Source organism: Trichechus manatus, unplaced genomic scaffold, assembly GCF_000243295.1.
Source record: "Trichechus manatus latirostris isolate Lorelei unplaced genomic scaffold, TriManLat1.0 scaffold00016, whole genome shotgun sequence".
NCBI lineage: Eukaryota > Metazoa > Chordata > Mammalia > Sirenia > Trichechidae > Trichechus > Trichechus manatus.
In genome coordinates this window covers 21728998-21752552 of record NW_004443952.1, presented here as the reverse complement: position 1 = coordinate 21752552, position 23555 = coordinate 21728998, and the positions used below count along the sequence as shown (strand labels likewise).

At 49.9% G+C, this 23555-nt stretch overlaps 1 protein-coding gene across 1 annotated transcript in view; it reads left to right on the top strand.

Moving 5' to 3' along the window:
• COL15A1 (collagen type XV alpha 1 chain) overlaps positions 1–23555 on the top strand; it is a 118193-nt gene that overhangs the window by 19522 nt on the left and 75116 nt on the right. The window contains exons 3-4 of the mRNA XM_012554375.2: positions 21720–22267; positions 23252–23326. Of these exons, the coding sequence (XP_012409829.1) occupies positions 21720–22267; positions 23252–23326 (623 nt within the window). The remainder of the gene's footprint in view (positions 1–21719; positions 22268–23251; positions 23327–23555) is intronic.

Below are 23555 nucleotides of genomic sequence, written 5' to 3'. Positions count from 1 at the left end.
GTGAAATGCATTCATTCATCTGTGGGGCACTTCCTGTGTACCAAGCACCGTATGAGACACTTTCCCCCGTCTAGCCTGACTCAGGTAGTGGGTGAGAGTGGCCGGGGTAGGATAGAGCTGTGGAAACACACTGGACTGGGAACATGACATGCCGTGGGCGCTGGAGCGAGGCATATCACCAGCCTGGGCCTCGGTTTTCTCATCTTGAGGATTCTCTGAGTCCTTCCCAGCTCTGCGAGCCTCCCCGATTCTCCAGGCTCTGCCCTGGCTGTGGTCAGTGTGGGTGAGATTTCGCAGTGCCTGCTGAGGCTATGAGCTCATTCTGCCGGGCTGCTGGGCTGCCCTGCCTGAATCCACACAAGCTCGTCTGTTGGGACGCCCCGGGCGGTTCCCAGAGCAGCTTGATTTTGCCCAGGGCATAACAAGCCAAGTGCTGAGAGACTGCAGGAAAGTATGTCTCCCGCTGGTGCCAAGCTACCGCCTTCGCTCTGCATTCCAAATTGCCCAGTTCCACCCTCTTCTTGGCAAAGACAAGGAGGGCGGCCCGACTGCCAGGACAGCAACTCGAGGTGAAGTGAAGGGTGATTCCTCCTAAAATGGTCAGTGGAAGCCTTCCTCAGAGACCTGCCGAGGTGCCCCATTTCCTGTCGGAGAGATTTTTGTCTCCTGGCCTTGCTTTCAAGGCTGTCCACAATCAGGCTCTAGTCTTGCAAGTGAAAAAGTGATTAAGAATAGAAAGATGTGGGAAGGACCTTGGGCAGCTGGCATACAACCAACCACCTCAGTCACCAGTTCTGTGACCTTGATCTTCAGCCTCAGTCCCCTTATCTGTAAAATGGGATAGCAATAGTCCCCACTTGTCAGATTGTCGTGAGCTTAAATGAGCTAATGCATGTAAGTGCTTACCTTGGAGCTTGGCCCATTGTTTTGGCTTCACATTTCTGAATCTGTATCCATCAGGGTCCATACTTCTCTTCTTTCCACTCTAATGCTAGACTTTCTCTAACGGTCCCACTGGAATCCCTCACATACCCCTGTGTTTCCTAACTCTGTGGGTTTGCTTATGCACTCCGCCATGTTCATCTGTGCAAAGCCTGCCAGGCCCATCTCTGTTGCTCCCTCCTTCAGGCTACCCTCCCAGACACCCTGGAGCAGGGAGCTTTAAGCCCTTCAAGACCTTTGCTTGCTCCTTGATCGTGTATAAGTCTTCTTTGTGTCTGTGTCTACCAGGCTGAGAACCAAGCCCTAGGCTGCGTTCCTCTTGATCCCCCAGAGCCCAGACCAGGGCCAAGTCCAGGCAAGGTTAGCCATTAGATGCTGGTTATGGGCAAGGTTAGAACCCTCAGCTGGGTCCAGGATAGCAGCATTCCCTCAGGGCTGGGATAATGTAATTTATGACTGAATCGAGGCATGTAGATGGCAACCCTTAAGAGATTTTATTGACCACGTGGTATCAACCATGCCAAGGAATTCAAGAACCCCCCCTAGGACGTGCCTCACTCAGAGAGAGAAAACTCCAGAATTAACAATACTCTTCCAAGCTCCTCCTACCATCCGATGCCCCTCCAATGCCCTACCACCATGCGGGTGGTGGTGGGATGCAATGAGGAGCAGGAATCTTATCATTAGAGACGTTCTGCTCCTGGGATCTAGAGGGCTGCCCTACCCCTTTTTGCCCAGTGGCCCCAGTTCATGCTCTAACACCCAAGTGGGGTATGAGCAGCCTCCATGGGGCCTCCAGCCAAACCTCAAAAACCTCAACAATACGTAAGAGAGAAGGGGAGCATACGTTGTCCACAGTCCCTGCCCAGGGAGAGGGAAGGTGGAGGCGGCTGGAATTCAGTCTGAAGGCTAGAGGCCAGCTTGTTTCTCGAACAGGCGCTCCCAACTCAATTGACGGGGTGTGAGTGCTGAGGGCAGCCACCTTGCAGAAGGCTGGTCATTCAAAGCCCTTCCACTTCAGGGTCAGCCAAAAGGATGGGAGATCGTAGACCTCAGCAAAGTTCACATCCAGCCACTGTATGGCTGTTAATATATATAATATATATTATACCTGAAGGCATATTGGGCTTACGTGGTGCTGGCAGGATTACTATAACAACTCCCGGCACTTGTGAGAACTTTTTATGGTGATTGTAATAATCACAATGTTCAAAGACAGGCATACACTCACTCTTGTCCAGGAACCATTAAGCTCATTCATTCACTCACGTCTTTGTTATTGGTTCTTTCATTCACCAAATGCTCAATTCTTGCTCAGCCCACGCAAGGCCCTATGCTGGGCTCTGGGGATAGGGTGACAGTGGGAGATTAGAGATGAAATAGAGCATTATGCCTGCCCCCTCAAGGGGCTCACAGGCCAGTAGGGGACATGGGCAAGTAAACAGATAATGGCAGAGCAGTGAGGGTCTGCTCTGCTCAAGGTAAGAATGGAGCTTCCTAGGAAACTCACCCAGGGAGGGCATCCTGGGGAGATGGTGCAGCCCATTTATAGCTACCCAGGAGTCTTGTGGAGAGTAGGAGGCAACCAGGCCCAGCTTCACAGTGTGGCTGGAGTGGGCTTCCCTTTCCAGTGTTTTCTGGCCCCTAAGCCCACTGTGAGGCAAGGGAAGTAGCTTCTACTATCCCTTCCTGGAAGTCACGGGCCCTCCCTGCCCAAGGCAGACTTCCCCTGGGGAGTAGCTCTCTTGGAGACCCCAAGCTTCCTCCTGGCTGCAGAACTCTCCCTGATATGCCCAGGCCCAGGCTCCAGCCCACTGGAAGCTCCCCAGCCTCTCTGCAACCCACTTACCTCCAGGGACTGCCTTGGGCAGGCTTCCTGCTTGTCAGCCTCTTTCCCCCTCAGCTGGGGCCACTTGGCTGCCTCACTCCAGGTCCTAGGACCCTCCTGTTGTCAGTCAGTATGATATAGTCACTCAGAGGACGTCAGCCTTGCTGGGAGGTCGCTCAATTGCTATGCTATGATCAGAGGGAAGCCATGTCTTCACCGCCTACACCTGGGCCCTGCCGGGGTCTGTCCTCTGATGGAAATGGCTGGAGTCCTGCCCCCAAGCCCTGCGCCTGGGTCTTTGCTCCCTTCGTCAGACTTCTCTGTTCCTGGCTGCCTGCTGGTGTATCCTGCTCTATGACTCCCCACAGCTGGCCTCTGTCCAGGTGCTAGGACCCCACCCGAGGCCTCAGCAGCCCAGTGTAGGGTGGTGGGTCTCAAACATGTGCTTGCACCAGTCACCTGGAGGGCTGGCTAGACACAGGGTGCTGGACCCCACCTCAGAGTTTCTGATTTAGTACGACTGGGGTGGAGCCTGAGAATTTGCATTTCTGCAAGTTCCCAGGTGATGCTGCCGCTGCTCGTCCAGGAAGCACACTTGGAGAACCACTGGTGGAGTGGATAAGCAGGTGGACTCTGGAGCTTGAACCCAGACCGCTGGGGTGCAAATCCTGCTCTGCCACTTACTAGCTATTGTCAGCAGGGCTGCGCTCCCTCCACAGGCTCTTGGGGAGAATCTGTTCTTTGCTTCTTCCAGCTTCTGGCGGCTGCTGGCATTCCTTAATTTGTAGCCACATCACTCCGATCTCTGCCTTCATGCTCACGTGGCCTCCTCCTTTTCCATCTGTCAGCTCTCCTCTGTGTGTCTGTTTTAAGGACACTTGTCATTGGATTTAGGGTCCACCTGGATAATCCAGGATACCTCCTCATCTCAAGATCCTTAACTTAATTATATCTGCAAAGATTCTTTTTCCAAATAAGGTCACATCCACAGGTTCCAGGGATTACGGCGTGGATGCATCTTTTTGGGAGCCACCATTCAGCCAACTACAGCGAACGTGGGCAGTTATTATTATCATTGGGTTTCCTCCAGCAGCTACAGCTGCGCTTGATCCCACCAAAGGCATAACTAAGGTATGGCAGGTAGAAGTGTGCCCTGGGCGCCGCTTTAGGAGGGGCGCTAAGGAGCAGTTCCTGTTGGCCACGTCAGTTTCCATCGCCAGCTGGGGGAGAATATTCAGCAATTTTAAACTAATTGCCATAGGCGCTATTTTCGGTAGATGGGCCCCTGTCCCTAGCTTCCTGCCCTGGTGGTGAGGGTTGGGGTGTGGGTAAGGCAATTTTAAGGTTCCAGCTCCTCCTGATCAGCCCTATCTTACTCGAAACAACCCATTCCCAGGCTGGGGCAGAAAATTCTGCGTATGAAGCTTCACTGGCCACATTATTTCAGTGTGTTCAAATTTTACGAGTCTGAGAAAACACCACTCCTGGCCCTAGCTCCCTGTCTGGAACCCTTTGTCCATGTTAATTGTTTCTCATGTCTGGGAAGGCTGCACTTGACAAAGTATTTTCACATTCAGAACCGCATTTGATCCGCACTGCAATCTATTGAGGGAGGTTGTATCTTCCCCATTTTACAGGTGAGAAACTGAGGCCCAGAGGGGAAATCCACACAAAGCTACTTTTCAGGGCAATTATAGACGATAGTCAAGGGAGAGAAAAGAAGGCTAATGTCATTGATAATAGTAATAGTAACAACCACCACTGTGATATATTAAATATATGCTTTTGCTAGGCCCTCTGCTCAGTATTTCATCTCCGATAATCCTCAAAAATCTCTCCTGGAGTAGATGGCATTATTTCTGTGTTACAGATGTAGAAACCGAGGCTCAGAGAGGCAAAGTATCTTTCTTGTCCAACACTGCATAGCTTTTAAATGCAGAGCCAGGATTTGAAGCAAGAGCTGGCTGAGCCTTTCGCCCCAGCACCACAGTGCTTGGAGTCCCCGGGTGGCGCAAACGGTTAAGCACTCTACCACTAGCCAAAAGATTGGTGGTTTGAACCCACCCAAAGGTGCCTCGGAAGACAGCCCTGGCCATCTGCTTCCAAAAAGTCACAGCCTTGAAAACCCTATGAGTCGGGATTGACTTGATGGCAGCCACCACCACCACCAACCATGCTGCTCATAGATCCTCTTCCCACCTCTAAAAATACTCCAGGTCAGCCAAGGTAAGGGCAGGGGCTACCCAGCGGCCAGCAGGACCAGAGCATTCTACCTTCCCAGTTCTGTTCAGAAGACCAGGCCCATAAAACTCTCTCACCATCAGCAGATCCCAGTTCCTGGTAGCTGGTAGGGAGATGCTGAGTACTGAGGCTAAGAGTGATGTGGGGGGTGGCCAGGGCAATGGGGATGCAGAGGCTGTGGGGTCTGAGGTCATTGAGGCCTGGGACCATCAGAGGGTGCTTATGGAGTTGGTCAGCCTCCGGTTTAAGTTCTGTCCCTGGAGAGGAGCACAGGGGGACTCAACTCCTCACCTCACACAGATGGGGCTTTAAAATCCCCAGTTCTGGCACTTGATAGCTGTGTCTTTGGGTAAGTTATTAACTATCTCTGTGCCTCAGGTCCCTGATCTGTAAATTGGGAACAACTAGAATTCACATCACATGGGGTTGTGGACACCTCAGTGGCTGCAGATTGGCATCATCTGGGGAGCTCTTCCAAACTCCCCGTGGCCAGGCTGTACCCGACTGAACTGACATCACTGGGGGTGGGGCCCAGGCATCAGTAATTTAAAAAATCTCCCCAGGTGATTCTGCTATACAACCAGGGCTGAGAACCACTGTTATGCATGCAAAGCACTTGCTTCTGGGACATAGTAAGAGCTCCATACACATGAGCTGTTATTATTCATTCACTTGTTCATTCATGAAACATTTGCTGAGCACCTGCCTACCTGTGCCAGGCTCTGGACCCAGCGCCATGTATCAGATGTATATATCAGGTGTTCATATTTACTTATGGACCACTTCCAGCATTCCTTCCAAGAGAATGGGTTAATTGGGTTCAAGGCTTTGTGAAGACTTGAGCCCGAGTCCGATATGCTGGGGAGAAGGTTTTACTGACAAAGGAGGAGGAAAATACAATGTACCCACATTACAGAAACTGAAACCCCGTGGGTACCAAGTGCAACCAGAGCTCTCCAGAGCTTAGAAGAGGTACCCAGAGAGAGTAGAAAGAGTGGGCTGCTGACTGGTCTTATGTGCCCTTAGGGGGAATCGTCCCCTTTCGATGCCTCCACTTCAACATGGATAACATGGAAGGGCTTTTTAGAAGCAGAACCCTTTCTTCAAATGAGACTGTAATTGGAACCCAATATATTAAAGAGATGAAGTCCAGTCTGCTCTGGTGTGGAGGGTGTGTGTGTGTGTGAATGGGTTTGTGGGTGTGTGTGTATTCATGTGTGTGTGTGAATGTGTGTATGTGAGAGTATCCCCAGATGAGTGTCTGAGTGTGTTCATGTGTGACTGTATGTGAGTGAAGGTGAAATGTGAATGTGTGTGTGTTCAGGTGAGTGTGTATGAAGGTGTGTGAGAGTGTAGGCGAATATGTATGTGAGTGTAGTTGAGTGTGTAGGAAATGCCTGTGTGTGAGAGTATCTGTAAATGAGTGTGTGTGAGTATGTAAGACTGTGTGTGAGTGTGAATGTGTGAGTGTATGAATGTATGTGTATGTGTTAATGTGTGTGGTATATGTGAAAGTATGTGTATAAATATGAATCTGTGTGAGTATATATGAGTGAGTGAGTGTGTATGTGTGTGTGTGTTCGGGGGTCACAGGGGCAGGACCTCTCCTCCTCAGCCTCCCCTCCTCCCTGGCCCTGGGAATGCGGTTTGAAACCCTCTGGTCCATAACGTCTACACTGGCCCTGCCAGCTGATGTCCCCTCCGAATGCTGGGCCTGCTGGTGTTCTGGAGCTGCAGATTGTAGGGCACCGACTTCCAGCGGGTTGCTGCACGCCCCCGTCAGGTGCCCCTCATGTGCCCCCGACAGGCCCCTTGTCCTCGAAGAGTCCTGAGCTGAGTCCTCCAGAGCTGCCTGCCGGGGTTATGAGTCATTTGGTTGATGTCATCCTAGGATTCAGGCCCTCAGCGTGCTCAAAGAGTCTTTGTTCCCCAAATGGAAAAGGAAAGCCCATAAACTGAGAGTTAACTACAGAATTCTTCCTAGATGCCCATGGCTGCTCACGCCTGCCCACAGCCATCTGCCTTCACCATGCCACCTGGTCCATGTGATGCCTGGGGAGGGGGAGCTCTGGCCCCAGGTTCCCTGAATGGAGGTCTGGGGAAGGGGGAGGAAGGGGTATAATTGTCCCCCCTACAGCAAGACAGCAGGCCCCACGGTGTGCTTCCTGAGGCTTAGATCTAGCACTTATACCAGGGCTGATTCCTGTCAGGACCCAAGGGATTGATAGATGTTTGAGGGGGTGGGAGGAGCAGTGAGAAGACCCAGGTCACAGAATCAGGGCATCATACGAAGCTCTGTCAGGGCCGAACTCAGTGAGTTGCTGGCCTATCTATGCAGTTATACCATCAATTCTTTTATGGCTCCCAGTCGGAGGGTGGGTGTGAGGCTGAACAGGGATGGTGTGTGTGAGGCTGGGGAAGTGCCTGGCACATAGTCAGCACCCGATCGATGGACTCTCACTGCTTACAAGTGCTCAGGACCTGCAGGCCCTGCAGTGAGTGCGGCCGCCTGCTGTGTTGTTTGTTCTCACAATGGCCTATGACCTGGTTCTGCTGCTGTCCCACTGTACAGATTAGGAGTTTGCAGCTTAGAGAGGGCAAGTGACTTTCCCAAGGTCACATGACCAGTTAGCGGCTGACCCAGGACTCAAGCCTGGGTCTGTCGGATGCCAAAGCAGGTGGTTAGCCCTTACCCATGGCTGTCAATTGGGGGTGGGTATCAGACTCACCCAGGCGAGACCCTGGCAGGCTCAATTCAGTAGGGCCAGGCAGGAAGGGCAGAACTCTGACTTTTTAAAAGGTCCCTGGGTGACTCTGTTGTGTGATGCTACGCTACCTATTCAGGTTTGAATCCTGAGTGCAATCACATATGAACTGCATGGCCTTGAAGGAGTAATGTAACCTCTCCAAGCCTCAGTTTTCTAACCTGTAAAATGGGAATAATAATGTCTACCTCACTGAGAATCAACGGTGAAGATGAAATGATTCATGGAAAGTGCTTTGAACAGTACCTGGCACACAGCAAGACTACAGCCAGTTTTGGCTGCTGCCGTTCCTGTTATTTCTTGGCATTCAATCAAAAACATAGGTCACCCTTGCTAGGCTCTGTCTTGGTGCTGGGGAACAAGAGATGAGATGGCATGGTCCATGCCCAGGCGACCATGGTCAGTACTGTCAGAGAAGGACAGGGAACTAACCATTGTCTGAGTGGAGGGATAGACAAGATCTGTGGGAACTGAGCTAGGGAGAGCCACAAGGAGAGCCCGGGAGGCAGTGGGGTGTAACGGGCAGTGCCCAGCTTCGGATCTGACTCTTGCACTGCGGGCTCTGAGTGAGTTACTTCCCCTCTCTGGAGCTTAATTCCCTCCTCTGCAAAATGAGGCAATAATTGCTGCCCTGGCAGTGGAGGGAACAGGTGAGGGGATGCCTTGGAAACTGGAGAGGGCTCTGGACACGTGATGACTTCTTCCTCCTGCTGGGGCCTCAGCTGGACTGAACCCCTTCCAGCTGCCAGAGCAGTGCTGCAGGGCCCACACCTTGCCAGGGCTCTCCCTCAGACCTGGAACCCACCTCCAGGTCCTCCCAACCCCATCCTCTCCTCGGTTTAAGCCTGAGCCCAGAGAGAGAGGGAGGGACAGTGGGAAGGGATAGAGAGAGAGAAGAGGAAAGCTCACACAGTAACTTCATTGAGCAGGAAAATTCCTATGCTATATATGAAAACCGGAAAAGGGAAGGAGGCATTCTAAGCTTACATGTAGAAAAATGCTCTTCTGTAATTCAGAAAAATGGGGTCTTTGATTATTGCCAAGCCCAGGTCTCCCTTCTAAGTTGATCCAGGAATTTTTCCCTGGCAGGGAAACGGTGCTTTTTCTAAGAAATGCATTGGTTGGTAGGTTTTTCTAAGAACCTCTTGCCGCTTTGCTGGATCCCTATGCAGGATGAATTCTGTTGTGTTCATTTTCCTCGGGAAGGGAGTCAGGTAGAGCTGGAGCCTCCAGAGTCTCCAGCCTGGGTGGGGCAGACTTCACATAGCGAGAGAGCTGTGACATTTTTCTGGGCACCCCGCTCCCTGCCAGTGCGCTGCCCAAAGACAAGGAAGTCTGTAGGAAGGGCTGGGTTTATCCTGGTCCCTGTTGGAGTCATTCCTTCCAGGCCTGAAGGCTGTGGGTTGAAGGAACTGGCAGTTAAGGGTGGTTAGAGAAAACAGACTGGAAATGAGGAGGATGTGGAATTTGAGACTCTCAGACCTGGCAACGGCCTTTGGAAACAAACCTTCTAGTCCAACCTCTTATTTACAGATGAGGAACCTGAGACCCAGAGAAGCTGAGATCATATACACTGAGCTTGTGGCACAGACTAGAACCCAGGGCCTTGCCTCCGAGGCCCCAGTGCTTCCTACCACCTCGTGCAACATCTGTCTGAGAGGCCCTCATATGGAAGCAGAAGCCAACTTGTGTGTGGTCCCAAAGGGCAGAGCCAGGCCCAGCCCGGTGGGTGGGAGCTATAGGAAGACACGCCTCAGTTCCATAAGAGAATCTACTGCTAAAGACTTAGACTTGTCCAGCAATGGTCAGGGCTGTCTTGAGGAGAATGAGCTCCCCGACGGTGGAGATGTGCAAGGAGAGATCAGCTGGCCTTTGGGTGGGTGTGCGGCGCAGGAGACTCCTTCTCCAGATGGTGCGCTGCCCTCTTTCTGTATAGTGTCTTCAGCTTTCTGAACCCTCTGTTCCTCCCAGGGTCGGGGAGAGGTGAGAGGAAGGGAAGCCACAGACCAGGAGATCTGATTTAGATACACAAGAGTTCTCAGGGGCTGCCTCTGTGCGGGGGTGTCCAAAAGGAAGGGAAAGAGCAGGCCTGAGAAGGTGCAGGAATTCCCTCCTCCAGCCTGAGAAGGAGCGAGGGGAAGGAATGCTGGGGTTCTCTGAGGCCTCTTCGCTCATGCTGCAGGTAGCAGAGGGGGCGTCAGGGACCTTCTGTCTCCCCAGTGGCACAGTGCAGGGAAATCTAGGCCAGAGGGGCCCTGCTGAGGTCTGAGGGCAGTCGTCCGCCACCTCTGTCCACTGACTCTTAACCCAGCCGCCAGCCAACATAGGGTCATCTCCACCCTGCCCTCCAGCCTTGGCCCCAAAGGAAATTCACTGACCAGCTTGAAGGAGTCAGCGTGTCTCTGTTTAAGCTGACTGGAGTTGCATTAGTCCTCACAAGCTCGGGTGGAGATGAGAGTTGAGGGGCAGGGGCACCTTTTGGCTTTCCAGACAGCAGGCATGGGAAAGAGCAGAGGATGAGAGCTAGGTGTCTGGGTTCTAGTCCTGGCTGGGCCACAGCTCACTGTGTGACCTTGGGCCTGCTCTGGACCTCATATTTGTCCAGTAAGAGGGTGGAACTAGTTGCTGTCTCGGGTCCTTTCCAGGCCCCTGACTCTGATTCTGCTGCTAGGATCCCATGATTCCCAGTTTCTCTGGCACAAGCAACCTGTTCAGTTCGTTCGGTGAAGCGCAGTTCTCTGTGTGTCCGCTAGGGGTTGCTGCCGTGCAGGATCCGTGGGGAGTCCTCAGCCTCCCTGGTCCGGCCTCTGTCTGGCCTCTCTCTTTGGAGCCAGAGGAATGCTCCTTGGCCTCTTCAGGCCTTAAATGCTAACAGAAACGAGCACTGGGCTCGGGTCCCAGATGAGCATCTGTGAGGTGGAGCTTTGCAATGCCAGACACAGTTCCCCAGGGAGACGAGGCTCCAAAACCCAGGCTAGCCTAGGGCACTGCCTCAGAACCAAGCACACAGAAGGGCTAACCTGGCACCCAGTCCTGCCCCGCTGCGCAGAAGAGGAAACTGAGGTCGACCGGGGAGGGAAGGTGCCTGACGTCCCAGAGCCTGTGGCTGAGAGGAGGAGAGGGAAGAGTTCCCATGGCCACGTAGTGGGCAGTGTGGGGCCTTCACCTCTCTGGCCAGGTCGCCACTGTCTCAGTGGAAGGAAAGCCTGAACCCTGGCCTGTTTGTTTCTTCATCACTAGGATTCTGCTCTGGTTTCCACGGAAACTGGCTTTGGACCCCTGGGAGGAAAGTTGCCCCCTGCAGTGACTGCTCAGATTTTCCTCCGCCTGGTCCATCACTAAGGCCCTCTGATTTCTCCCTGCGAGGGGGCGGCCCTGGGGTTGTGCACGGTAGGCCGAACTGAAGGTCTGGGGCAGTGAGGCCCAGTTGCACCTGTCGCCTTCCTTCAGGACGCATTGCTGAGTGCCTGCTCTGTGTCACGCCCTGGATCAGGCCCCAGCCCAGTCCCCAAGTGGCTCATGGTCCAGCAGGGGAGCGGGTAGTACACAAGTCACCACAGCTTAGGTAGGCGGTGCGCAGGCCCATGTGAAGGAGACAGGCAGAGACACGCGGGTGTTTAGAGGAGGGGGCGATGCCTTCAGCTCTGTGCATGGGGTGGGGCTTGGTGACCTGGGAGCAGAGTGCAGCTGAACCTGGAAAGAATTGGCCATGACAAGATGAGGAAGGTGTTCCCAATAGAAGGAACAGCATGAATGAAGAAAGGGAATGGGAAAGGGGGAGGATGAGAGATGAAGCAGAATTGAATTTTGACTTGATCCTGAAGGCAATGGGGAGCCATTGAAGGCTTTGGAGCTTGTGGATAACATGAGCAGATGATTGGCACCTAGATCGTGAACTTGTTGCATTCCACGTTCAGCTCCATATCCCCAGCACCACACAAGGCATGATGTGGGGGCTTTATCAGTGTTCTCAGGTTCATGCATTGGAAAAATAGTTGAAAACCCCCCACTGGAAATGAAGCCGTCCCTGTGCATTAATGAAGTGAGAGATTAAGACAGAGGTCAGAGTCTGCCCCAGGTGAAGGCAGTGAACATACATAGAATATGTCAAAGTGGATATGACTCTGAGAGTTCATCTTGTCTAACCCCTTGATGTGCAGATGGTGAAACTGAGGACAGGGAGGGGGAGCAACTTGTCCAAGAGCACGGGTACAGTCAATGGCAGAGCTGGGACTTGAGCTCAAGAGCCCTGCCCCTCCTGCCTGGGTCTCTCCTGTTACCCCATGGCTGTGTGCATCCCTGGGGGACTTCCTGGGCCAGTGGATCCAGCATCACAGAGATGAGAGGGAGGGTTGCCCAGAACTCAAGTGATGAATGAGCTTGCAGTGAGGTTATTGTTGGGCGTGGGGCCCAGGCCTGACCTCATTGATCTTCACCAGGGCCTCAGACTTTGAGCCTGGTACTTCCAATTCTGGAATGCTTGGAATTCAGTACATCTGGCAGGAATTTCCTGGCTACCCACTGGGGCCAGAGCATGGGTGCTGGGGAGACAGACAGGCAGTCCTACACTCAAGGAGCTCCCAAGATGGTAGAATCTGCTACATCTCTGATGTGACATGATGTATGCTGCACAGAGGTCAAGCCAAGCGCTGGAGCTGGGCTGCCCAGATCACCTGGTGGAGCAATCCCAGAAGACTTCATGGAGGTGGCGACAACATTGAAGCTGGACTTTGAGAAATGGGGAGCTGTTCCTCAGGTGGAGGGAACAGCGTACACACAGGTGAAAGGATAGGACCCAATGAGGGAGCTTTGAGTGTTCCAGTATGACAAGTGCATGGAAAAATAGCAGAATAATACATTTTATTAAGCACTCTGTATGCTAAGCAGTGTGCTGAGCATTTTAGGTATGTTATTCAAGTCACACAACTGTCCTACAAGATAGGTATTATTATCTGTAGAGAAGTGTGGCCTCCTCCCAGGAAGGACCTCAAGATTCCTGAGGCTGGAGAGCTCCATGATTAGCCCTAATGAGCATGGCCCCCCTCTGCTGGGTCTTCCTCCCGCCCAGGACAGTGGGAGTGACTTCCCACCAGCTGTGACCTCGCCTCCCATCTTCCTGCTCAGCACAGAGCCATTCCGGGACAAGCCATGGACCAAGTTGCCTGGCCAGTTTGTCTTGGCTCCTGGCTTCTCCTCCCCTCCCTGGTGGCTGCCTAAACAGGTGGCCCTCCTGCTGGAGGCCAAGTGGAAATGAGCCAGCAGCCCCAGGGGCATCCCTGAGCACGGGTCACTCCAGGCCAGGGGTCGCTCCCTGCCAGGCCACCACAGGACTGCATGGGGAGGGAGGGGAGGGAGCTGAGGGCAGGGCTGGGCTGACTGGGCTTCCTGGAGAGTCGTGGGCTTGGCTCCCTCTGTGGCCAGCCTGGTGGAAACAGGCCTGTTGGCCGCCGACACACTTTTCCTCCACGCATGTCTGAGGCCTGGGCGGCGGAGTGGGGAAGGATAGGAAGGCATCTCTTTGCAGACTTTGGTTTTTGCTAAGTTTGTATGTTTGAATCGAATCAAACATCGATAGCTACCGTGTGTTGAGCACCTGCACTTCCTATCCGTGTTCTCAATGGGTCCCCACCTCAACCATGCGAGGTGGGTGGGGACATCCCCACATCACCATCACCATTAAGTCATCCGCCCAAAGGCCACGCACTTGGTAAATGACCAAAGTTGGACCCGAACCTGGCTCTGTCCAAAGTTGAGAGCGTTCTCCTCGGCTGGCTCTTTCTTTTGCTGGCTCCGATCGACTTGTGATTCCAAGTCAGCCCCCGAGTGGACTCACAACCACCCTCTGTCCAGCTTTGCTGCTTCTTCTGCCACTTCCTGGGTGTGTCTCTGGTCATGGCACATTCCCCTTGTCTGTAGAACAAGGAAGTTGGATAGATTTGTGATTATTATTATCATTATTTTTAGCAGAATCCCTCTGGGAATACAAATTCCACCAATTGCCACGTGGAAGCCGAGGCTACGCCAGCCATGAGGAACAGTGGGCTGGTCTAAGCAGGCTTCCAGGTGGGAACCTGTCTGCCCCTGCACACCCCCTGCCCCACCTGGTCCCCTGAACCCTGCCCTTGAACCCCCATGATGCCACTTGGACACAAGCCACTGGATGTGAGGCTGTGACCCATTTACTTGCTTTGGAACCTCGAACTCTCCCAGACCTGGAGCATCCCAGCTAGAAGGGGGCTTCCCCATCCTGTTCTCAGCAGAGGAGAAAGAGGCAGGAGCTGAAGGAAAAGCTCTATCACCAGATTAGATAAATGAAGAAGAAAGCAGAACAGCAGGGTGCTAGTGAGTTTTTTTTTTTTTTTTTTTCTTTTCTTAAAACAGAGCTCCTGGTGGGATGTTTACTTTTATTTCTATTCTTTTTTTTTCCTTTGATTTCTTTGCTTTTTTCTTTCTTACTTACTTTCTTTCCCTCCCTCCCTCCTCCTTCCTTCTTCTCTCCTTCCCTTCCTTTATTTCTTTCTGAACAAAGATGGGCTATATCTCAGTGAAGGAGAGCAAGAATAGGTTTTATAATTTCTAAAAGGGAAGTTAATGTCTTTAAAAATATGTATATGTCTTTATTTTTCATACCATGTACAAGGCATAAAATTCAGTAAGTACAAGAGGGCATCCAGTGAAAAGGAAGTCTGTTTCAGACTCCTGCCCCCAGCCACCCAGCTCCCTTACCTGGAGACAACCTTTGGTACTATTTTCTTTTATATCTTTCTAGATACATTCTACTATATGTATACACACACACACACACACACACACACACACACACACACACACATATGTATATAGGTGTATACGTAATATTTCCAACTGAGAGCAATTCTGTTTTGCACCTTTTTATTTTATTTTTTGCTTAATACATCTTGTTGATTGTTTCATATTCATACCTGTGGAATCACATCTTTTTAAAGGCTGCATTGCAATTCATTGTATAGATATATCATCATCTACTATTAATTTAGCCATTCCCAAAGATGGACATTTAGGTGAATTTTAAATAACACTGCAGTGAATATTCTTGTACATACATTATATTTCACATATGTAACTTTATCTACAAAAAAAAAATCCTAGAATTACAACTGCTGGGTCAAAGAGTATGTGTGCCTTTGTAATTTTGATAAATATTGTCAAATTGCCTCCCACAGATTTTATACCAGTTTACACACCCACCGGCAATGCATGAGAGACCCTGTCTCCCCAAAGCTTTGCCAGCACAGCTTCTTACCCAACATTCTCATCTTTGCCAGTCTGATTGGAGAATGGTATCTCTTTGTCATCTTACCTTGCATTTCTCTCATGATGAGTGAGGTTGAGTTTCTTTTCATATGTTTAAGAGCCGTTCTTATGTCCTTTACTGGAAATATAGGGTTGCTGTGAATCGGAATCGACTCAATGGCACTGGGTTACTGGAAATAAAATGAATAAAATAAAAATTTAAGCATATGAAATTGCTTATTCATTTGTAGGAGTGTTTCAGGTATTAAGGAAATTAGTTTTTCATCTGTGATGTATATGGTGAATATTTTTTCCCCAGCTTTTGGTTTTTATTTGGCATTGTGGGGATTTTTTTTTTTTTGCTGTGTAGAACTTTTTTATTTTTTGTAGTCAAATTCAACCAGATGTATTAATCTTGTCATTTATGCCTTCTGGGGTTTGAGTCATAGTTAAAATTAATTTCTGTTTTAAAGTAAGTTGCAAATTAGAGAGCAAAGGCATTAGATTGAGAATCAGATCTGAGTTTGTGGCCAGCAAATACTTTCTCTCTTTCAACCTCAGTTTCAGCTTTTGTAAAATGAAGGAGTTGGACTTCATTCATTCATTCATCCACGAGCACTGGGCTGAGCACTGGGAACAGAGATGAATGTACAGTCCTTGTCCTCAGTCTCCAGTGGGGAGAGAGACATGAGACCCAACAGTGACATATGCAGTGTTCTAGGGCTATGATGGAGGACCCTGGTGTGGGGTCCCTCAGGGAAGGGGGGTTGTGGGAGGTGAAACAAGAGATTTCAGGGGAGGTGAGGCTGGGCTGTGCAGTGGTTAAGTGCTCTGGTGCTAACTGAAAGGTGGTTGATTTGAACCCATCAGTTGCTCCTCGGGAGAAAGGTGTGGCAGTCTGCTTCCGTAAAGATTACTGCCTTGGAAACCCTATGGGGCAGTTCTCCTCCATCCTATAGGGTCGCTGTGAGTCACAGCAGTGGGTTTGGTTATTTTGGTTTGGAGGCTGGGCTGAGTCTTGATGGATGAGCAGAGGTTATTCAGGCAAAGTGTGTGTGTGCCGGGTGGGGTAGGGTGGGGTGAGCAGCAGAGGAGAACACGTTCATTCTGGCTGATGTGTGAAGACCTGGACAGCATGGGGCCCTTGGGGGACCGTGCCAGGGAATGTTGTGGAGTAGGGGGTGCAGCTGGATCCTGACCGAAAAAGGCCTCTCAAGCCAGGCGGCCACAGCCTGGCCCTGACTCTACCAACCTGGGTAGCCACGGAAGGCTTCTAAGCAGAACAACCACGTGATCAGATGTGCTCCTCTGTTGAGGAGGGTGTAAGTTTTTTCATTAAAATGTGAAATATTTGACACAAAATAAGTTATAAAGAATAAGACAGTGAGTACTTCTTTTGACTCTTACTAGTTTAAGAAATAAACACTATCACTACAGTTGAAAAGCCCCTTGGGCCCCTCCCAAATTGCAAACCCTAAAGGTTAACAAGAGTGTGCTGCTGCTGGACATGCAAAAGCCGCTTCAGAGCACACTTAGCGACATTCAGTGAAGTTGAACACGCACCTACCTGTATCCGCCAGTAATTCCACCCCCAGGTGGATTCCCTAGAGAAACGTGCACAGTACACACTCAGAGACACATATGTTGTGGTTGTGGTTGAGTGCCATTGAGTCGATTCCAACTCACAGCGACCCTATGTACAACAGAATGAGACACTGCCTGGTCCTGTGCCGCCATCTTAATCATCGTTACGCTTGAGCCCACTGTTGCAGCCACTGTGTCCATCCATCTCATTGAGGGTCTTCCCTTTTTTCACTGACCCTCTACTTCACCAAGCATGATGTCCTTCTCCAGGGACTGATCCCTCCTGATAACTTTTCCAAAGTATGTGAGATGAAGTCTCGCCATCCTTGCTTCCAATGAGCGTTCTGGCTGTACTACTTTCAAGATGAATTTATTCGTTCTTCTGGCAGCCCATGGCATACTCAATATTCTTTGCCAGCACCACAATTCAAAGGCATCGATTCTTCTTTGGTCTTCTTTATTCATTGTTCAGCTTTCACACGCATATGAGGCGATTGAAAATACCATGGCTTGGGTCAGGAGCACCTTAGTCCTTAAAGTGACATCTTTACTTTTTAACACTTTAAAGAGATCTTTTGCAGCAGATTTTCCCGATGCAACGTGTTGTTTGATTTCCTGACTGCATATAAAACCAAAAAAACAATCACACACACACACAAAAAATCAAACCAAACCCGTTGCTGGCGACTTGATTCCGACTCATAGTGACCCTATAGGACAGAGTAGAACTGCCCCATAGGGTTTCTAAGGAGCGGCTGGTGGATTTGAACTGCCGACGCACATGTGCACACACATATACATGCTCATGCATGCACACACACACACTAGTTGCTGACTGTGGATAGTCCTCCCTGTGGGTGCTGCGTGGTAGGGGTCAGGAGATGGATCTTCTCTCTCTGAGTTCTTAACCACTGCGACACCAGGGCTCCTGAGTGCGTATAAGAAAGCCCAAAATAGCATTGTTTGTAATAGTGACGGAGACCTCACTTACCATCAACAGAAAAATGAGCACGTGGTTTATTTATACCACAAGGTACTACTGTGAAAACATATGACCTAGAGCCACATGTACCAACAAGGATGAATCTCAAAAATACAATGTTGAGTGGAGAATAGGGGACAGTAAGTGCCGGAAGAATGCAGGCAGCATGCTACTATTTACATGAGGTGTGGAATCATGCACAGTGATTCTACATTCTGTTTGAGACACATCCACATATTGTAAACATATAAAGAAATGCATGGGAATGATAAACACCGAATTATCCAGAGAGCAGTTCCCTCTGGGATGTGGGTGGGAGAATGTAATTGGCGAGAGTCAGTGAGAGCTCCAGCTCAATTGACATGTTGTTTCTTAAGTGGGGTGGTGGGCACAGGCATGTTCCTTGTATGATTCTTTATACCTTTTTGAATGCCCTAAGTATTTTGTAATAAATTTTCACACACAGACATGCAGACACCCATGTACACATCCACACAGGCACACGTGCATGCATACACGTGCACACACACGTACCTGTGCACACATGCACGCACAAGCATATGCACACGTATGCACCCGTGCACACATGTATACACACCCATGCATGCGTACACACACCCATGCATGCACACACACACACACTAGTTGCTGACTGTGGAAAGTCCTCCCTGTGGGTGCTACAGGGTAGGGGTCAGGAGTTGGAGCCTCTCTTTCTCTGGATCCTCCAGGAACTCGCATGGCCACCCATGGGAAACTTGAGTCCCTAGACCCCCTGGGGTTCTGACTCCATCCTTCTTGCTGCCGAAGGATCATTGGTACAGCAACTGGGTCGAGCCCCACCCAGAACCCCTGGGAGAGAGCCCCCATTTCAGTGAGGCTGCAGCAGTGACCCAAAGAGAGGTCAGACCGGCCCAGGGCTCGAAACAGCCTGCCACTCACTAGCTGTATAACCACAGGCCAGTCATGTCCTCTTCCTAAGCTTCAGTACTTCATCTGTAAAATGGAACAATAGCCAGTCATTCCCAGGGCTGCTGTGAGGACTAAGTAAAATCATGGGTGAAAAACAAGGTTATTATTTACTGGGAGCTCGGGGGCGCAGGGGGCAGGACACCTAGGAACCCAGTTCAGCTTATTTTCCTTGTCAGCACAGTAGAGGTAATAATCTGTGCCCATTGCGGTTGTTGAGTGAATGTTATGAAAATAAAGAGTAGCGCATAAATGTTTCTTGCCTTACTACTTTCTTTACCAGGGTTTACATGGATGGTCACATTTAAGCGTCCCCCTGGATCACATACTGTTACCCCATACCATAGAGGAAGATACCAGCCTGGGAGCAGTTACATGACTTGCCCAAGGTCACACAGCTAGTAAGTTGTGTCCAAGAAGACAGTGGCAAGTTGGGTGCACTGGAAAGCGGGTTTGATTCATCAGGTGGGGCTTTACTCGGAGGTGCCCTAGAGCAGCTTGGGTCTTCTCTGGAGACCAGCCTGCCAAGCCTCCTTTTGTCACTGAGGTTCTCACAGGTCTCTGGCCTTTGGCTGTAGCCCAGGCATTGCCAGGTGAGTCTGCCTGCTCCTGGCCCCTGGGGGAGGACATAGCTTGATTCTGAACCCTACTCATTTCAGGCCTTCTCATCTGCTGAACCCTCAGGACCTGGTACCACTTCCAAGGCCAAAAAGCCTTCCTTGTCCGTTGTCTTGGCTGCTGTGGTCCTGTCCACCTCTCCTTGGGTCCTGCTGGCACCTTGGCCATCACGGGTGTCTCAGCAGTGGGTGGGGGTCCCTGCATGCTAGCCTGCAGCCTTCTCCCAGGGACCATGGTTGGATGGACCAAGGCTCTGAGCCTGGGTTCCTTTCCAGGCCACCAAAGGATCCCTGGGCTGAGAAGGAGCTGAAATGTAATTTCATTACCAACCTGATCACCCCTAATGAAACTCCTAATAACTCTAATTTTTCTTTCAGATAAGGACTGCTAGGTGGAAATGGGGGTAGGGTGGGGGTGGGGGGAGGGACATGATTAAGCGCTCAGCTGCTAACCGAAAAGTCAGCAGATTGAACCCACTGAGCAGCTCCACCGGAGAAAGACCCGGTGATCTTTTCCTGTAAAGATTACAGCCTAGAAAACCCTGTGGGGCAGTTTTACTCTGTCACACTGGGTGGCTGTGAGTCAGAATTGACTTGACAGCACCTAGCGATGCAATCTATGAGGAAACCTATCATTTCTCCCCCTAGGGTGTGGTGGTTAAGAACCCAGACTCTGGGTCACGTGCCCTGGGTTTGAACCCTGGGTCAAACTTACGTTGGACAAATTTCTTAATTTCTCTAAGGTTTGGTTTCCTCAGAAGTAAAATGCCAATAATAGTATCTAACTTCATAAGGTTGTTGTGAGGATTAAATGAGCTAAAGTCTGTGAAGAGCTTAGAACGGCAGCAGGTACACAGTGACTGCTCGGGGAGTACTGATGATGGTTACGACAATGACAACCAACTCCACAGTGTAAATTTCAACTCTCCTGAGGTCTTGCGACACTTCACTTGGTCCCTGCGTCTTTTCCCACTCCCTGAGGCACTTAAACAGCAGACCACATTCAAAATAAAACAAAACAAAATAAATAAAACCTACCTAGTTTTATAGAAAGCAGTGGGGGAAAAATCTGAAAGCTGATGGGTGCATATTATATATTCTAGGACAGGAAATATTTTGGAAAGTTTTCCAAACTGCAGGTCATGACCCACTAGTGGGTAATGAAAAGCTCTGGTAGCTCAGTGGTTAAAGTGCTCAGCTGCTAACCAAAGCATCAGCGATATGAACTCACCAGCTGCTCTGTGGGAGAAAGATGTAGCAGTCTGCTTCCGTAAAGATTTACAGCCCTGGAAACCCTATGGGGCAGCTCTACTGTCCTGTAAATTTCTGTGAGTTGGAATTGACTTGACGGCAGTGGGTTTGAGGTTTTTGTTTATTTCCAGCATGACTTTTTTTTTTACTCGATAGTTATTTTTTTATAAGAAGAGTTGCTTCTCTCTTTTTTTTAAATATTTTATTGTATTTTTGGTGAAAACTTACACAGAAAATTAGGTTCCCATTTGACAATTCTACATAAAATGTTCAGCGACATTGGTTACATTTTTCAAGTGTGTGAGCATTCTCTTTAATTGCTTTCTGGTTGTTCTGTTTCCAGTGCTCTAGTTTCCCTGCCCCCTTATCTTCTCATCTTTGCTTTAGAGTAATTGTTGACCTTTTGGTCTTATATAGATTTTTTTTTTTTAAATAGAGCACTGTACTCATGGGTGATATCCTTTATTTGTGTGCCAATCTGTTATTTCGCTATCCTCAGGGGATAGTTTCAGGGTGATTGTCTCAGGGAGTCCTATAGTCTCAACTGGTTCAGTAAGTCTGGACTTTTAAAAAATTTGAGTTCTTTTTTGGGTTTTTCTCCTGTTCTGTCAGGGTCCATCTATTGTGGCCCTTATCGAGCATGATTTTTACTAAAATATAAGGGAAAATACTAATTAAATAGGAAAGAAAATATCAGAGTGCCTGATGAGTATTTAAGTAATGTTTAATGAAACATTTATTTCAGTATTGCAGATATATATTTATTTATATATGTATGTGAGGTATTGGTGGTTCAATGGTAGAATTCCTGCCTTCCATGCAGGAGACCTGGGTTCGATTTCCGACCAGTGCACCTCATGCACAGTCACCACCCACCTGTCACTGAGGCTTGTGTGTTACTATGATGCTGAACAGGTTTCAGTGGATCTTCCAGACTAAGATTGACTAGGAAGAAAGGCCTGGTGATCTACTTCCGAAAGTCAGCCAGTGAAAACCTTATGGGTCACAACTGTCCAGTCCACAACCCATCATGGGGATGGCATAGGACTGGACAGCATTCTGTTCCGTTGCCCACTTGACGGCAGCTACCAACAACAACAATATATGTACAGGTTGTATTGTGATGTAAATGCATTTCTTATTGTGGATCATTGCCACAAGAGTTTGAAAAATACAAATTTAGAAAATACAGTGGGACTTTTTCTTTCCTGCTCACTTCCAGTCATAGTAGAATACGTGTATGATGCGTGGTCTCTCTTCTCTCCCTGCAGAACTGGCTTCCCAGGGCCACCTGGACCTCACGGAGCTCATTGGCGTCCCATTGCCCTCCTCCGTGTCCTTTGTCACAGGCTACGGTGGCTTCCCAGCCTACAGCTTCGGGCCTGGCGCCAACATTGGTCGCCCGGCCAGGACCCTCATCCCACCCACCTTCTTCAGGGACTTCGCCATCGGCGTCATGGTGAAGCCCAGCAGCACCCAAGGTGGTGTGCTGTTTGCTATCACAGATGCCTTCCAGAAAGTCATCTACCTGGGCCTGCGGCTCTCGGGTGTGGAGGACGGCCGCCAGCGGATCATCCTCTACTACACAGAGCCCGGCTCTCACGTGTCCCGTGAAGCTGCTGTCTTCCTGGTGCCTGTGATGACCCACAGGTGGAACCGCTTTGCCGTGATCGTCCAGGGTGAGGAAGTGGCCCTGCTTATGGACTGTGAGGAGCACAGCCACGTCGCCTTCCAGCGGTCCTCCCAGGCCTTGGGTATAGAACCCAGTGCGGGCATCTTCGTGGGCAATGCAGGAGCCACAGGGCTGGAGAGATTCACCGTGAGTGTCAAAGTCCTATTCCCAGCAGATGAGGGAGGCTCTCGGGCACAGACTCACCGTGCACTAAATACGAACAAATATCATTATTATAAGGAAACTTGGTGGCACAGTGGTTAAGCACTCGACTGTGAACCAAAGGGTCAGCAGTTCGAACCCACCAGCTGTTGTGCGGGGGAAAGATGTGGCAGTCTGCTTCCGTAAAGATTATAGTCTTGGAAGCCCTATGGGGCAGTTCTACTCTGTCCTACAGGGTTGCTATGAGTCAGAATTGACTCTGTGCGCCAATGGGTTTATCACTGATATTATTTTATTCCTGTGTCCTCAGAGAGGCATGTGTGTTGTGATGAGAACAATGCTAGGCTTGGAACTCAAAAACCTAGTTCCCCATGCTATGTCTTCAACTTACTAGCCTGATGATTTTAGACAGTACTTGAATCCTCTGAGCTTCTCTCTGTTTCCTCATCTGTAAAGTGGGGAGAATAAAACCTACTTGACAGGTTGGTGAGTTAAATAAGATACTCTATGTAAAAGCACTTGGCATATTTGAAGAGGAGTTCCTGGGTGGTGCAGATGGTTAAGTGCTTGGCTGCTAATTGTAAAGGCTGGAGGTTTGAGTCCACCCTGAGGCACCTTGGAAGAAAGACCTGGCAAAAAAAAAATCAGCCATTGAACATCATATGGAGCACAGTTCTGCTGTGACACACATGGGGTCACCGTGAGTTGGAATCAACTTCACGGCAACTGGTTTGGTTTTTTTGTTTGAACACGGTGCTCTCCAAGGACCTCTCCAGCTAATGAGGTTTGTTTTATATTGGAGATATAATATAAGGAGAATGGCCAAGGGGTGGCTTGATGACCTCGTCACACATTCTCACACACATTCTTTCTTGTGTTCTTCTCTGTTACAAAAAAAGCATGGTTTCCACTGCTGGTTGTGCTGTAGATGCGCAAATGGTGGCTTCTGACCCCTCTGCTTTTCCCCAGGGCTCCATACAGCAGCTCACCATCCACGCTGACCCCAGGGCCCCTGAGGAGCTGTGTGAAGCTGAAGAGTCCTCGGTGAGTCCCCCCACCCCCACAGTGGGCCGTGCAGCCCTGGCAGCAGCCCGCCAAGGAAGGGTCGGGTGTCGAGGCAATTCCTCATCTCTAACGTCATGGTGTCTCTGAAATCTCTCATCTTGGCAAGCGCTGCATCAAGTCCTATTTTGGGCTTTTTAAATTTTTTTATTTTAGTTTTTTAAGAGCTTCAGCCAACTCTTTGGCGTTTGGGGTTCTGCTTCTTACAAGG